At 33.4% G+C, this 16,749-nt stretch overlaps 1 protein-coding gene across 1 annotated transcript in view; it reads left to right on the forward strand.

Moving 5' to 3' along the window:
• The first annotated feature begins 15,226 nt into the window (after nucleotides 1-15,226).
• LOC108363798 (protein anoxia up-regulated-like) overlaps nucleotides 15,227-16,749 on the forward strand; it is an 87,742-nt gene continuing 86,219 nt past the window's right edge. The window contains exon 1 of the mRNA XM_017617283.1: nucleotides 15,227-15,404. Coding sequence (XP_017472772.1) covers nucleotides 15,293-15,404 — 112 coding nt within the window. The 5' untranslated portion in view covers nucleotides 15,227-15,292. The remainder of the gene's footprint in view (nucleotides 15,405-16,749) is intronic.

Genomic DNA, 16,749 nt, shown 5'->3' on the forward strand with positions numbered 1-16,749 from the left:
ACGTAACCATTATTTTCCGAGCAAAAAATAAAACTTAAAACGTAACGATTATTTTCCGAGAAAAAAATAAAACTCAGTTAATAACGATTAAAAAGTGATTTTTATAATAAAACTTATAACCGTTACGGTCCCTGGCGTAAAATAATAACTGTTGCACAGGTTTTATTGAGAAATAAAAGGGAACTTTATAGATTTTGCGAAAAAAAGTAGTTTATTGTTAATTATCCACAGATTTTACTTAAATTTTATTAATAAGTTTTTAAATTTTAACCTTCATTTGCGTTTACCAGCGGTAAACACTTTGAGATAAAAGCTCAAGCGGCACGCAAGCCTTCGTCGGTTACTTTATTACATGTCGTCACTAGACAAGAATGAAGGCAGGAGCTCAAAAAATGACGGCGAAAAAGACGCATAAAAAACCTTCAGCGTCAAAGACTCTTAACATGCTTCGCCGAAGTTTTTCATAAGCATCTTTCTTCGCAAAATTTTTTTACGCGCCTTTTTTCGCCGTCAACGTATGTAGTAGCGCGCCTTTATTCGTGTGTAGTGACGATATCTTCTGTAACCACAGGCTAATTTCCTCCATTTGGCTCCTTTATATTCCGTCTTTTGTCCAACATAAGGCTTCATACTCAGCAATCGAAAAGACTCGGAACTGGTGACTAGGAGGCCATTCATTCGACCAACCCTATACCTATCAAGGCATATTCAACAAGGTAGAAGTGAGAATTCAGTCGAGCTCTCTCATAGCTGACTGTAATGTAAAAAAATGTAAACAATGAAATTAACCCTTTTTTATGCATTTACCATATTTGATAAAACTCAACGGCCCGTAGCTATAGGCAAAATAAAGTCGACTCCTAAAGTTAAAAGCAGCTTTTTGACATAACTTTCAATGGGATGTCTGTCAAAAGAAGCGGCTTTTAATTTTAGAGTCGACTTTATTTTGACTATAACTGCGGGCTAATATCTTTGAAATGAAAGTTTTTGTAGATATGAAAATTTTTAAAATCTCATTAGAATCAGCTTCATTTTAGGTATTGCATTTTCGTTTTAATGTGAATGTGGAAATGCATACTTACACAAAATTACACACTAAGTGAAACACACTAACAGGTCTATTCTGCGCTGGTAATAAAAAGTTTGTAACCGGTAATTAAAGTGTCTGTAAATTTTAAAACCCTTTTCGCATTCTGTGTACTCTTGTAATCGGTAAATTTTGTTACCATCTCACAATCTTCGGTAACGTGCAGAATAAACCTGTTATTTATAAATCCATTTTGGCAATTTTCTTACTTTTACTAGCCCAATATTTTTAAGCATTTATTTTTTTATTCAAATACTTAATTTTAAAGTATATTAGACATTTAAAAAAAGGTTTGATTATTCTAAATTTACATCAGAACTTAACTTCAATAATTCAGCTATTAAATTTTTGCAATTCGTTATTTCCTTTCCATTAAATTTATTAAAAATTAATTTCAGTTTCTTTATGTCAACAAGGAATTCCGGTTTAGGTTTTATTAGACCACCATTTGAAGTTTGGTCTATGTGGAAGATTTTCTCTTCATATTCGGTATAATAATTCCTGCACCTGGGAACAAACGCGTCCGCTTAGAAATACCCGGCTGCGATGGGCAACAAAAAAAGTCACTGGCACTAAAATGGTCTTCGCGCACACGTGAAGAGACTCCCAATGAAGCATTGATACTTCGGAGTTTTACAATAATGCACAAGTTTGTTGTCCTGGCTCACAAACACAACATACCGCCCGTAATTCCTTTTCATTTTATTATGTATTTAAAATCAGTCGCACAGCTCACAATTGAAAATTTATATTAAAAAAAATAAAATTTTGAATAGTATAGGGTTAAGTGTTGACATTTTAGTCGCAGTTCAAAAGAGAAATGTCGAAATCACTTCTACCTTGTTATGCCTTGATACCTATGCACTTTTCTTTTTTTTTTATACAAAATCTAAGAAAAAATACACCTGAAAGAAGCATGTACTTATCTCCCAAAGCTGCCAAATGGAAATAAGGATTAAAGTTTTAAAACTAATTAATAAAATTAACGTAAACTATTTATAAAGTTAGCAAAAATTACTTTTTTTCGCAAAATCTTTAAAGAACTCTTTTATTTTTCGAAAATCCTTTGCGACAGTTATTATTTTACGCCCTGTACTTTGCCATTCATATTGTGGCAAACACTACTTAGTAAGTAAAGTTAAGTGTGCTAGTGAAAAGGTGTAAGCATGGTCGTAGGCAGGGCGCTCGGGTATAAAAATCAGAAAAATTTTAAATTATAAAATAAAAAATTGCCAATTCAGGAATAGCCTGGAATTCTTTTGAAGAATTTAGTTATTTATTTTCAACATTTATTGTTGCTTTGAAAAAGATTTCTATGATATCCGGGTTTGTTTGTACGTAAATAATGGTAATTTGTAACAATAAATTGCACAAAAAAATTAAAACAAAAATTGTACTCCTTTTTTAAGTTCTGTACTGCTTTTTTTCTATCGAAAATAGAAATGTACTCCTTTCTCCGTTTCAGAATCTGGCAACCCTACTTATGCTCTACTTTGCGTGTGCTTTGGTGAATCCACAAAAGGGTTTCGGGCCATGGAATATTGTGGTAGTTCCGTGTTTTGCTAGGTGGTCCTAGCTAGTGTTGATGTGGTTGTGTGGGACATCAGCGCTAGCAAGGCAGCCTGACTGTCCGAAATAATGCAGATGCTTTTAGAAGCTGTGCCTCTTCTTAGGCAATCTCTGCTACATATCTCCGCACGAATTTCAGCTTGGAAAATGGTTAAGTAGCTGCCAATTGATCTTTTAAAATTCGGTGCCAAATATACCAGCTCCAGTTTTCCCATCTTCAATTTGTGATCATCTCTGGTTTTTAATTCGGAAGTAACTAGGATTCTCAGTGCCGATAGGTGGACTGCAAAACCGGAATACTTGTTTCAAAAGTTAAAATTCGGGAAATGTGATGTGTGGTAAATATTGTAATCCCTAGGTGTACGCATCTCGTTACCTCTCGAATGTTGTTTGTTAATGCCGTACAGCTGTGGAACTCTCTTCCACCAGCGGTTAAAATTATTAAGGATGCGAAACGCTTCGAGCAAACAATGAAAACTTTCTTCTCCTAATGGCTTCTCTAATCCTTGCTCTTTCTCCTACTTCCCCTTTTCTATGTCTTCTTTCTTTTCTTTGCAACTAAAGCTCTACGTATATAAAACGTACGTGTAAAGAATCTACTGTAATAAGGTTATTTTAGAATGTACTTATATATTACAGTTTACCATGAGTCGATGTACTTTAAGGGACATTAGTCTCACATGTACTAAAATGAATTAATAAATGAAATGAAACACTCCCTCTCTATTAGGATTGGGATGGGTGGTATACCCACAAGAGAGCTGAGTGCATCAGTAGGACTGCTCCGCATAGCACCTGTTATGCCAATGCAAACACACACACCTTTAAGGAGAAAGCAGCTGAGTCTAATTTTTCTGTAGGATGAAGGAATCTGCTCAGGTTTACGTGCTTTCTGTAAAAATATGTTTTATACCTCTGTCCATCTACTGGGAATAGCATAGTAAACAAGTAAAAAGTTTAATTTAGGGCGGATCCGAACATTAGAAACCCGGCGCAAGTATCACATATAGTTTTTTTTTCACCTTTCCGAAAACTACCGCTACATGATAAGCACGGATGCATCCCTATTTCAAACATCTTCGATAAACTTATATAGTTATATGTGGGCGGTACCACGCCCATTTTCCGAAATTCCATAATAGTGCTACTTCTTTTCAAGGAATCAATTTTGTGTAAATTAGCGTCCTTAAATTTCGAAATATCGAAGGTTTAAGCATTTCTGAAATTTACCGCTATATAAAAAGTGGGCGTAATTTTAGTCCGATTTCAACAAATTTCAGCTTTTTGCTTTTACGTGGCAAGCACAATAACCATAGCGAGTTTGGTACATATTGGTCGAACGGTTACCGAGATACATATATGTGATCACAAGTGAGCGGTGCCACGGCCATTTTCCAAAATGTTATCATAAACGTATTTTGTGCCAAAGAGTTATTACAAACATCAATTTTGAATAAATTAGCTTCCGCATTTACTGATTTATCGAAGATTTCGTATTTCTCTAAACTACTGTTATATGGGATGTGGGCGTGGTTATCGTCCGATTTTTTTGGTATGCTGTATCAAGACCATAACCTCGAATAGTTTCGAAGATCCCGAAATAGTCTCGAAAATCCCTAAATAGTCCCGAAAATCCCGAAATATAATAATTACAAACTTGGTAAGCATTACTTTGCGTAGAACTGGAAGTTGGAAAATACTTTAAAATCGTATTTGCGCTGCACAAAAAAGTATTATGTATTTACTTGAAAAATCACGAATCAAATTGATTCACGCTATGCCGGGGACAAGAAGGGCGCAGTGGATGAAGCTACAGACAGCACAGAACACCGCACTCAGGACAGCGACCGGATGCCTCATGATTACAGGTAATGCAATGGAAAGAAATTGTACATTTATTCGATTACCTCCAATGACATGCACATGTTAAAATAGTGCATTTTGCAAACGAAAAGGTAAGCGGTTACCCTTGATTGGGGAACCACTTTTTGGGAAAATAAACACACTAACAGCCTATCCTAATATTCACGCACGCCGCCAATTTACTGTCAAAAATTTCTCATGTACATAGACCTTGTATGGAACTAACCGAAATTGAACGGCGTGCGGATGAAGCTAACTTAAATTCCAATTTTTGTTCTGCGTGACATTTTGATTTGAAGTTTTGCTCAATGAAATCAAATGCAAACGCCAATTTCGAGTGACGCAAAAATACAAATTCGAACGGCGTGAGTACCAAAACGCAAGCCGCGAATATTAGGTTAGGCTGTTAGGTCCTTTTTTCAAGTAACCTTTAACTTTACAGCTCGCTTAATATTTAAGAGTTGCTGTAAAATGTATAGTTTTGTCTAAAGTAAATCATTTGATTATCAGTTTTTAATTTGTTTGCAGCCTAGAAACCTACATACGTCAAAAACCTATAACAGAAATGCTTTACTTTAGACAAAGCTATAAATTGTAGAGCAAACTTTAAATATAAATTGAGCTTTAAAATTAAAGGTTGCTTGAGAAAAAAAAGAAATAAATCTGAAAAACTAAAAAGTACTATTTATTTATTCGTTAAATATGTCGCTCGCATGCTTATCACAGGCAATCGATAAAGAAGACCGGCCATCAATTTTTAGCAGGCAGTCGAGAAAACGGGCTATGTAATAAAACATAAACGGCGAAATTATGGGTAAAATCGATTGCGATAGAGGTGTTAAACTATTGATAGTCAACTAGTACTATCGATAGTTTAAGCATTTTAGAGAAAAACTATCACTACTCATCGATAGTGGCAAAAAAATAAAACTATCGATACTATCGATAGTTGGACACCTCTATTTTAAGTGATTCATTAAAGAATAGTGATAAATTTTCCCTTAATTTTCACCTTAAACTTCGTGTATACGAACACGCGACATTACTCCGCGGGTACTGCGCAGTCGGCGTCGCCCAGGCCCGCATATATGTACATATGTTTGAAGACAACTCGAAGTGATTTTGTTTTTGTTTTCTTCGCTATTCTCGCCGCTTTGCCGGCTGCTCATATGTACATATGAATGTTTGTTCGTGTATTAAGCTACAATGCAAAAAACCGACTACTCTATGCACGCATGTGAAGTGTGCCCTCAAGGGCCAAGGAGTACCCAAAATTATTATAAATTGCATAGGCATTATTTATTAAAATGCATTTTTAGTAACCCTAGAATACTAACGTTCGCCTGTGAGGCGGAACGAATTCGGTTTTATCGTGATATTTCAGGAACGCTTTTAATGATCAAAGTAAGCGTTCACGCTGACTCAGTTTAGCGCTGTACGAGGTTGTTAGCAGACGCACATGTACAGTGGCCTCACGCGGCTCAGTTTCACGCCCTCTTGACGCCTGACAGGCGAACGTTAATAGAAAAGGTATTATTATTTCAGTTTTTAACATGTTTGTTGGCTATTTTCTGTTTTTAACTTATTTTTTTTTTTTTACTTTTATGAAGAACAAGTTCTAAAATGGTTGAAAGAAATATCATTGAATGTAAGCGATAGTGAGGTCAACTTGGGAGAAGATTTCAGTGAATGGGCCTTATGAATAAAAACTAAGCAGTTGCTTTTTCTTAAGATTTTAAACCTTTTGCTTGATTTATTCAAATAAAATTGCGTAAAATGTCTGAAATTTTAAGAAAAATCAATTACTTAGATTGTATTCAAAATGCCCAATGTGATACAAAAAAGTCGATTTCATTTGTAAGAACAAGTCACAACAGAAAGGATAAACAATTAATTCCTTTTGAGTGTGAAAGTAAATACGAATACCTTTAAGATAATTTATGGATTGTTTGAGTTGGTTTGCTTAAAATGATTATTTTTTCTTTTTTAAAATTACCCCTTTCAAAAAGATAATAAAATATGTGTTACTTTTCAATACGAAGTATTTTTATTAATATTAAAAAAATTATTCAATTATTATATTTTTTTTACTTTAAAAACACGTGAAATTTTTTAAATAAATTTAAGGGTTTAAAAAGACAAAATTTTAACTTTTTTTCAAAGTATTCTATGGTTAAGAATGTGGTCGAAGCTCTGCATTACATCGGAGTGGCACCACACTTCTTCAAGTGATTAATCCATGGTGTATCTACCTCTCGGTAGCACAGCCTAATAAACCTCGTGTAGGCATTACGATCGTTAAAACTAGAGCAATGATCGGCAGAGTGACGATACACGGTTTTGTACTTTAAACGACGATATGTAAAAAATAGTATGTGCTAATTCAAGGTTTATATATAAAAGGTTGCGCAATGCGCAGGTCCGTTATTCTTTTCTCGCAAAATTGGGCGACAACAACAGCGAAAACAACAAGCAGCGTAAAAAAACATAAAATTGAAATGAAGTGAAGCGATTTCATACCAATTGTAACCGATAGCTTATTCAAAAATACATTTACAGTTAATTTTAACCAAATTTTTACTCATGCCTTTATGTCGAAAAAGCCACAAAATCGGATTTTTCACTGCGGAAAATTTTTCCGAAATTTTCATTTAAACTCGCTATATCTCAGACGTTTGTGTATCGCTTGATTTGCAATTTGTACATAATAAACTAGATACTATTGTAAAGAAGATGAGTCTAACTGCTCTTCTTAATATTTATTTAAAACAAAATGACGGATATTTTAACATTTTTATAAAAATTAAGGAGGTGGTTTTTACAAATGCAAAAGTTGTGTTATGAAGTTTAAAATGATAAATTTATGAATTTCAACATTTCACTTAATATTACTTCCAAAATTACTTGTACAAGTGCCCACTATAAATATTTGTCATCTAGAGGCGAGCGACCGATCGTGGGTGTCATCATAATATTGTTATAACTTTAGAACTACTTGTTCTCAAAACCTGAAACTTTCCCAAAAGTATCCGTATATATTTGTCTTTAATGCTGCATTAAAACAAAATTAAAATTTTAAACTTCATAACACAACTTTTGCATANTGCATTAAAACAAAACTAAAATTTTAAACTTCATAACACAACTTTTGCATATGTAAAAATCACCTACTTAATTTTTATAAAAATGTTAAAATATCCGCCATTTCGTTTTAAATAAGTATTAAGAAGTGCAGTTAGACTCATCTTCTTCAGAATAGAATCTAGTTTATTGTGTACAAATTTCAAATCAATCGAACCATAAACGTCTGAGATATAGCGAGTTTAGATGCAAATTTTGCAAAAACTGGCCGCTGTGAAAAATCCAGTCTTGTGGCTTTTCGGCATGAAGGCGTGAAAGTAAAAAATCTATCTGAGACGATATGCGCAGAGAGAGGCAATTTTTATTTCGCGGATTGCGCGACCTTCTATTCCGAAAATTCGAAAATTCCGAGAATCCAAAAATTGGTACTGTTACAAGTTGCAGGCCATCATTTTAACTCGAACTCCTTCCTGTTCCATGGATAACGGTACATCTTTTAGAGGTAAAAAAATATTTTGCGTCAGCAATTTGTCGTCGAACTGCACGTATTACGTACCCTATCCCCGGAAAAGCAAAGAACTTTATTTTCGAATCTTTACTCAGGTGTACCGAATTCTGACAGTTTGGAAACGCGCAACACTTTTAATATTTTCATCCAACTTCACTAACTTATTTTTTTTTTACTTTTACAAGAATCAAAATTTTGTCTACTAGTGAATCTGGTGGCATGATTTTAGTTAAATGTCATAAACTTGTTAAAAGTTCGGCAACAACAACGAATGTTAATATATTAAACTACCTTCTGTGTTTGTATCATGGCGTTTTCTTTTCTCGAAATAATGTTGCTCTGTTTTCCTCAGCCCTTTCACAACTTTACGTGTTCATTTCTCAATATATTGCCCTCCGCCTAAGCAAAAGTGCCATACTTTTTGCTAACATTATGCATGTTTTATTCAACCATCACAAGCAAATTGCTAAATCTTGGTCAAATAAAACGAAATTAGCTTATTTCCTATGTTAGCCTAATTTTGACAGTTGTTTGACTGCAAATAATGTCAAAGTAAGTGCTTGCCTCTTTCTGATTGGCTGAAGGAGAGAATTTCTGATGCTGAATGGCAATGCCTCTTGTTCAATACACAAGCCAATATAGTGTTTCATAAGCCAATATAATTATGTTGGGTAAGTCCTCCATACAAAATAAGCTAATAGCTTAAATTTCTGGACAAATAAAATACGGCTAGTCATTTTGCGGGACAAAAAGCAACCTACTGCAAATGTAACAATATTTATAGGAATGCAAAATTGTTTAATAGAAAAGAAAATGCCATAAGTTTGTAATTTATCTCTGGTTTTATATTTAATAATAATAATAATAATAGATTGGCGCTTACACATATGTTAGTGTTTGGCCGAGCTTCTCCTCCGATTTGTGGCGTGCGCCTTGATGTTGTCACACAAAGAGGAGGGACCTACATTTTACGCCGACTCCGAACGGCGATTGTATTTTTATGAGAAGCTGTTTTTCATGGCAGAAATACACTCGGAGGTTTGCATTGCCTGCCGAGGGACGGCCGCTGTTAAGAAAAAACCTTTTTTCTATTTTTTTTTTTCGATGTTGCTTTTACCAGGGGTTGAACCCAGGCGCAGCGGAGTGGAAGCGCGCACTGCTTACCACTACACCACAGCGGTTTTTATATGCAAGTAATACAAACATGAACATTTCCTTTGTTAAACAAAAATAAAGTGGTGTACAGCTTAGCTAGGAGTAATCTTTGTTAACCAAAAAAAATTTAATGGATTTACTAGTCTTTCTAATTGTAATTTATGTATTAAAAAAAAGTTAATTCTAGTTGAAACATTTTAGCCGTTTTTTTGTCCAAACTAGATTTAGTGCTTTTTGAAAATTAAAACGCCAAAAAAAATTACTTATTGCCTAGTGCATTTCTTAGTGCTTTTTTTGGACTAATATTACTCCGAGATAGTTAAAGCCTGAAATAATTTTAAATATTATAAGCTGAAGATGCGGAATTTACAAGAATGTACAAATTTAAATGCACTAAAATACAACCATGATTGATAAAATAATATAAAACAAAAACTTTTTAATATACAACGCTTTTATAAATGGACTAAAAAGTAGAAAATAATATTTCTCAGTCCCATAGAATTTGTTTTGATAACTTTTGATTTTGAAATTTTAGCAAAAGTCGTTATAACCAACTTATGAGGTTGAGAATGAAAAGCGTGGGGCGCATACAATAGCCACCTGAATTGATATGAAGGTTAATATATGTTCATATGTATGTGGATATATGAATAACGACCGCTTAAAATCGATCTCAAATTTGTACTTTCGCTGAAGAAATTTTAGGTCTATGTTATGTAGTTTGCCTATTGTCAATTAAATATAATGCTTTGTATTGCATGCGCCCCACGCTTTTCATTTTCAATCTCATAAATTGGTTATAACGACTTTTGCTAAAATTTCAAAATCAAAAGTTATCAAAACAAATTCTATGGGACTGAGAAGTATTATTTTCTACTTTTTAGTCCATTTATAAAAGCGTTGTATATTAAAAAGTTTTTTTTATATTATTTATTTTCTACTTTTTAGTCCTGTCTGAATAAAATTTTGCAATAGATATTAAAATAATTCAACGATATTAATAGAAAGGTGCACACACATGCATTTACATATGTATGTACATACAAACGAGCACCAATTAATTTTATTTAAAGAATGGCGTCTCGTCTATTTCCGGTGTAGCAAACGTATTACAAGGGCGACATCTAGATGTCATCTACCTCGCCCTATTCACTACAGATGTCGCCCTATGCACTAGACTTTTTTATAGGAACTTTGCAAAGCAAAGGTTTTATGGTGTCGGACACACAACAATTGAAAGTTTCTGGATCCACAACATTGAAAGTTTCTGGAGCCACAACATTGCAAGTTGATAAAAGCGTTGTAAAAAGCTGAAATTTTGCACCTTGTTGAATTCTATTCGCGTTGAAAAGGCTAGTACGCAGGTAAGTTTTTTTCTTTTCTAATTGTTTGTAAAAATTTTGATTTTTTAACACCTGAGTAAAACACATAATTTCTTGGTGCTGAATCCAAATCTGGCCGTACAATTGCTCTAGTACTAGAATTTTTAGATATCCTACCCCCTGATTGCCAAAAACACGGGTTTTTGCGATATTTGAGGTTATATAATGAAAACATCAAATTTTTTGCTCATTTCTACTTAGGGCATTATTTTCGTTTGTTGTGATTCGATTTTTCTTTCTCGAGATATACTAGTTTTAATAGTACTGCGGTATTACGTCGTAAGCATGAGTCATCATAGCATGTGTAGAGGCTATTCAATCGTTATGATCGAAAACGTTTTGTGTATTGATTTCTGTATGTATTCTTGTAAATATTGTTAACTTTTTGCTTTTGTTAAATACAAACTGTTACGCATCTTTTGCTTTTGATTAAAAAAATTTGGTGCTTCTAGTTTGGTAAAACGCTTTTTTCCCAAATGTTTTTGGTGCTTTCTGAAAATCAAAAGTTAATATACGCGCAAGCAAGCGGGTAAGCTTAGTTGCCATTTCTGTTTCTGCAGCCCCGCCAGATTAATAAACAAAAATCGCTAGAATCCTGCTAAATCATTTAAATTCTGTAAACTCCTATGAAAAAAAGTTTATTTTATAATTTAGCAGTTAAACTTTATTTGATAAAATTAGAGATCATATGTTTATAAAAAACCATCAGTTTTTTAACAAAAACAAAATTGGAAATTCGTTATATGGTTTTATAACCAGTGTTGGGATTTTGTGGCATTAAATAAAGTATAAAAATAAAGTATAAGAATGTCGTCTTCGTTTTCGGGACTGTTGAGCTTGTTGGAGTTTGTAAAATCTAGTCAATGCGAAACTTATTTGCACTTTTATGTCCATACTTGCATTTAAAATCACTTTGGGTTTATAATTATTTGCAGCAGTATATACATACACTTCACTTTGCTTCGTTAAAAATTAAAATCTTCAAATCATCAAAAATATATAGATATGTATCCATGCAGCTTTTTTCATGTTAGCTGAGCCGAAGATACCTAAAAATATTCGACACCTATATAATACTATTAGAATACCTTTCCCGCCATGTTCAGTGCTTATTTAGTGCATTTTATTCTGGATACGAAAATATTTTTACACACATAAGTATGTACATACATATGTGTATAAATGCATTGTTTCAAAAAATATATATATATCTCGATTGAATTAAAGTGAAAATTCAATTGGTTCTATAAAAGTTTAAAATCGTTATTAGTGCGTTACTATTTATTTTGGTTTTTGATAAATACAACAATACTTATATCTTGGACCGATCACTAATGTAGTATAGATGCATATTAAATTTTACTGAAAAAAAAATTTTTAAGTTGGCAGCCATGGGGTCTCACATTCGTGAGTACTCACATATACTTGTTCTTTCATTCCGATCATACATACAGATGCAATTCGCGCAAAATTTTCTGTTTCCCCCCGCCCCGGGCACAATTACCTCACCTCATCTACCCAACGGTTTCCACATTTGCCCGCGGTTTGCACGTTTGGGCATTTTGCCCGTATGTGCATATTATGCCCATCGCTACTCTATAGCATAAGTACCTGATAAAACCGTAATGGTAAAGTGTGACCATTTTCCTCTGATCTCTGCGTGTGCGATAATGAATCATAAGTCCCAAGGAGTCATTTGGTGAGATCTTATACACTCAACAGCTCCTGCATGTCGCATTATCATGAGTACCATCGATCCCAGGGCTACATCTAGTTTAAAAACAAATTTTAGGAAAATTTATTATGGTCGGAGAGCAAAAGTATCCACAACTGAGTTGCAAGCTGAATTTCAAAGGCTGCATCGGAATCCACTTGAAACAATTGAAAAGGTATTACATGATTTTATAATGCAAGGAAAGAATTGTCATTGTTTACCTTCAATTGCCAAAGCTTACGCGCTCACGTACAGGATCTTCAATTAGACAGAATAGCATCATCGTCGAATTTTCTAATTCTTTCAAAGACGTGGTTGGATAAAGAGAACACCTTAGTCATTCCTAATTTTGATATAGTAATTCAATTCAATTCCAATTCAGTTGAAGACAAATGACGAGAATAGGCGGAGTTGTAATCTAGCATAACACTCATGACGGAGCCCGAATTGTTATTCCACAAATAGAAGTCAATGCATAACAACTGGAATCACTGTCTGTTCAAATTTCTAATGGAGAAGCAATACTACAATAAAATTCTGATGATTTTGATTGGGGATTTTAATCCGAATTATGTGTTGGATTCAGCGCTCCTTTTGATTTAGTTCTTTGGCATGAAATTAAATTTAGAAATGTCCAGCAGTCGCACCGAATCGACAACACGATCAAAAACAATCATTGATACTGTATTTCAAAGCACACTGTAAAACTATCGATACTATCGAATGGTTATATTTTTTTGCACTACCGAATGGTCGTTGGCCACTATCGATACTTTTTGTTAGAGGAAATATACATATTGTTTATATTATATGTATTATTTAGTATGTATTTTTTTTGTATTTTTGAAAATGGGAATTTGTGTACATTGATTCGCTTAAACATCACTATTTTTTACCTATTACCGGGATTTACACGGTTCAAGTAATGAACTCAATTCTGCCTGCTAGTAGAAGAGAAGGGTTGAGAAGAAAAAGGAAGGGTACATATGCGTCTGTACCAGGGTACCCAAATCATTTTTGAGAATTCCCCGATTTCGACTATGAAATTCCCCGATTTCGCCCGAAATTGCGTAAAATTCCCCACTCATAGATATCTCCTTATTAAAAAAAAATTGTTGTATTTTGATATTCGTTTATATTATTTCTAAATGTAAATTATCTATGCACTCATAAGTCAAACCAAACTTTTGTAAAGCTAGTTTACAAATAATGAATAAAAAATGCGCATATAATACTTACATACATACAGTAGTCGAAAAAATTTTAGTCGCACCAAATTTTGGCAAGTTTTCACAATTAATATTTTTTTTTTGTTATTTAATTTGAGTAATTTTTTTATAAAAATATAGTTCATTCTCTAATAAAAACCGTATAAATCCAAGTTTCAAACTTTATTCAATATTCAAAAATGCAACAAACTTTCGTAAAAATTTCGAGCTTTTTTACTTCGATTCTCTAGAAAGATTTTGGGTATGCATTATGCACTCAGTTCTATTATAATAAAGTGCAAGTTTCATGTGCCTAAAAATTTTTCTTTTAGAATTTTGTTTGGTGCTAGTTGCAGCCTTCTTCCATACAAAAATAAATTGTTTTATTCATTATAGGAAAGCAAATGCGACAAAGAAAATTATAAAAAATCAAACGGTTGTTTGCATCATTGGCAGGGTAGCAAAATCAGTACTTTTAGTTGCAGTCATATTGCTTATGCAACTTTTTTAACTCATTATGAAATTAATGAAGCAAAAAGGAAACAAATCACACCTAATTCCTCACAAAAAAACAGTTCCTCCCCCGATTCCCCACGCAAACTGAAATTCCCCACAAAAACCGGTCCATTCCCCGATTCCCCACGCAAACTGAAATTCCCCGCAAATTGGGGAACTCCCCACGAGTTGGCTTCTCTGGTCTGTGGTTCAAGAGTCTTGCTTTGCTTTTGACATTTTCGCAAATAGAAAACACAAAAGATAATGAACCAGAATTGTTTTAAAGTACTTGAATCATGTAAATCAGGTGTAATTAAATTTGAAAAAACTAGTTTGAATATTTTTTTTGGACCAAACTATGGTGTTAGTGATTCTGCGTCGATGGAAGAAACTATTGATATAAGCCAGGGTCAGTTAAAGTTTGGAGATTCTTGTATCGAAGAGAAAGAAAAAAGTTACTGAAAATCGCTATATAACAATTAGCTAATTCTTCTTTATATAAATAGCTTCGTCAATGCATTTTAAAATTATCCGATACCATCGAAAGTATCGATATTTTCAATGAAAACTATCGAAAACATCGAATGGGATGACTATCGATAGTTTTACAGCTCTGTTTCAAAGATGTATTGATCACATCTTAACTAAAGCATATATTTGTTATTATAAGCCACTCGTCTCTTTTGTAGAAATTTGAACATGAGTCTTAATAATAATAAAATGAAAAATTAAAAAGTGTAAAACGAAAAATTATAAAAACTTATCAACATCGTACCAATATTACAATAAGCAAACGCATTCATCCTTTTCTCTCGTAGTTTAATTTTATGAAGGTTGCACTGCACACATATGTTTTTTTTTTTTTACTTTTCAGTCCACGTTATTGTTTAGAAATATTGTTTAATAAAAGAATCTCTTTGATTTGTCTATTAATTTTCTGATGAAGCTGACAATAGTATGTATAATTAAAATAAAATATCTACTAGTGAGCTTTATTATTATGCACTAGATATGAATATTTGAAAGGGGTTTCCAAAATGATATTGAACATTGGCACATATAATGTCAATAAATATATTGTAGATAATTCTAACATTTATTATATCTTTTATTAACTTAAACATTGCTACTAAGTTACTTTATTCACGTGTATTTAAATATAAAGGAAAAAGTCATCTTGCAGCAGTAAGGATTTGCGGCGATAAAGCATATAATATTAGGCGACCAATGTATGATATGGATAAAATCCGAACAGATATTAATCTGTTGTCGTGGTATTTAAGACATCCGCAAGAGAAGAGTGGAAGGAAAGAAGAGAAGAATACTTTTGATAGAGAAGGTAAGTAGAAATGCTAATAAATTTGTATGCTATTGCATGAATTTCACATTTAACGTTTAACCTGTTATAATTAATTGCTCTCGTTTAAGCTTTTATTTTTAACTAATGCATATTGTTGAAGCTTCAGCTTCAATATGAGTAGCAAACTAAGATATACTACAAACATTTGTGAATACCGTGGTTATGTTCCTTTCATTTTCTCTCCGTCATAATAACATCATTCGCTTGGTAACAGTCAACGTGCGCGGAGGATATCCGACTTCACTCATATCCAGCATTGCCAGGTTGCCGTTTTTAACGTTATTTTGAAATTTTTTCATGTCCTGTTGACATTAGGACGGTTTTTAAATAAAATTTTACGTGTTTGACAAACCTGAACATCAAAAATGAAAACCATTCGAGAGAAAATTTTAACTATATGTTAAGCCACTTTTTCCAATTTATTAAAAAATTGCCCCATTTTTAATGGTCTTTCCTCATTGTTTGAGTCACTTCATTACATTTTTATACCCGAGCGCATTTGTGCACAAGGGTATTATAACTTCGTTCACAAAACGGGTTTTGTAGCAGCCAAAACGAATCGAGATAGATATAGACAGCTGTATGCATAAATGATAAGAAAGAATAAAATTATATGTAGCTAAAAAACTAAAAACACGCTTTTATTACATCAAGAACTAAAAAGTATAAAATAATTTATAGATATAGGGACTCCGTTCAAGAAGAATAGGAAGTTCCTTAACTTGATCTAAATTAACTTTTTTAAATTAGATAAAAATAAAATTAAAGTGATTGGCCCGTAGTCATAGTCCAAATAAAGTCCACTGTAAAGTTTGTTGCAGCTTTTTGACATACTTTTCAATGGGATATCTGTAAAAAAACTGCTACAAACTTTACTGTCGACTTTATTTTGGCTATGACTACGGGCAAAGAATACACAGTATACAGAAGACGCAACCAATTTGAATTTATGGCACGAGCGGTGAGACAAACAAGGGTATCAGAAGCGGCGCGCCTCTGTTACTTTAGCAGTATTTTCACTCGGCTGACGCTGATATGGTCTGATTATGGTAACTTAACGTAACTTACGGCTCTCTCTTAAAAATTCTGTTAAGTTGGTGTTGCTTACCCTGTGGGGAAAATCTCTAGTTCTGAACTGGGGCGCTTCTAGTACATTTAGACCCAGTACTGGTTCGCGATAAATCTCTTTTGCATGCAAGCAACTGGCGAATTTAACATGGCGATGTCCTAGGAAGTGTCAATTGCCCCCCGCTGCATCCCTTTTTCGATAGTTCCGAACTAGTCCTAAATTCTATAGTTCCGAACCAGTTCTAAAATCGACAGA

Source organism: Rhagoletis zephyria, unplaced genomic scaffold (genome assembly GCF_001687245.7).
Source record: "Rhagoletis zephyria isolate East Lansing unplaced genomic scaffold, Rhagoletis_zephyria_1.1 Rzeph_scaffold_01379, whole genome shotgun sequence".
NCBI lineage: Eukaryota > Metazoa > Arthropoda > Insecta > Diptera > Tephritidae > Rhagoletis > Rhagoletis zephyria.